A 1069-nucleotide genomic window follows, 5' to 3' on the forward strand; every position below is an offset into this window, starting at 1 on the left:
ATACCTGAGGGCTCCCAGTATGTGAGCGGGGGCAGGCTGGGCTGAGGGACACTCCTCCCCACACAGACCCAGGGCACGAATTTCGTGCACCAGGCCCCTAGTCCTATATAATAAAAGGCCAGCAACCATAACAGCGTAATGACTGGAATGATAGATCGACCAGTTGCTATGAGGTGCATTGACCACCTCTCAGTCCCTCTCCCCAACCTGCAGGTTCCAATTGCTGGATGGCCAACAGGGAACCATGGAGAACTGGGGTGGGTGCGGCGGGATGGGACCGGGGACTGGCAAGTGGGTGGAAGATGGGTAGGGTGATTTCAGGCTAGGCCTAGGGACCCTAACAGCACATAATTTCATGCACAGGGCCTCTAGTCTTATATACTTCACTCTGCTCCTCCATGTTAATACCCACATCATTATATCGACAACTTCTTCTCACAAATACCATTTGAGGGCACACTACAAAGCTGGTCATAAATTATTCGCCCATGAATCCATACACAATTGTGGGATGAGTTTTCCTGTGTAACTGTGCTTCTGATTTCAAACCTATTAAAATAAAATGCAATGAGATAATTAGAACAAACATAAGAAATACAGACTACTAGTCACACAATGCTGAAATAAATTGGTGAGGATACTAGTAAAAGAGTTCTGAAGTGTCTACACTTATTGGAAAAAGAGACTTGAATTTAGATTGTATTAGTTCTCAAATGACAAAATATCCTTCATTATCTATCCTATCTAATAAAAGAGAAACATGGTAATTGGCGTACAACCACTACCCTTCCCATTGGCTAATCAGGGCGATATGCAAATTAACTGCCAGCCAAGATGGCGGCCGGCAGCCAGGCAGTTTAAACTGAACATGAGGCTTGCTTGCTTCAGTGACGGAGGACGGCAATGTTCCCCGCCTTCCCTGCCGGCCTCTGAGCTTGCAGCTCTAAGCAACTATGTAACAAATATAGAAGGTAAGCAAAACTCCAGCAACCTGCTTTAGTCGCCGGGCTTCAGCCAGCAGGATCGCAATATTGTTTCAAATACAGAAGGTAAACAAAGGCCAGAAACC

General features: G+C 46.0%; 1 protein-coding gene across 3 annotated transcripts in view; it reads right to left on the reverse strand.

Annotated features, from left to right (window-relative positions):
* Positions 1–103: 103 nt before the first annotated feature.
* CLEC7A (C-type lectin domain family 7 member A) overlaps positions 104–1069 on the reverse strand; it is a 32629-nt gene continuing 31663 nt past the window's right edge. For all 3 annotated transcript variants that reach the window (XM_006774805.2, XM_006774804.2, XM_006774803.2), the window contains one exon: positions 104–549. In XM_006774805.2, coding sequence (XP_006774868.1) covers positions 417–549 — 133 coding nt within the window. In that variant the 3' untranslated portion in view covers positions 104–416. The remainder of the gene's footprint in view (positions 550–1069) is intronic.

The sequence above is a fragment of the Myotis davidii genome, unplaced genomic scaffold (assembly GCF_000327345.1).
Source record: "Myotis davidii unplaced genomic scaffold, ASM32734v1 scaffold188, whole genome shotgun sequence".
NCBI lineage: Eukaryota > Metazoa > Chordata > Mammalia > Chiroptera > Vespertilionidae > Myotis > Myotis davidii.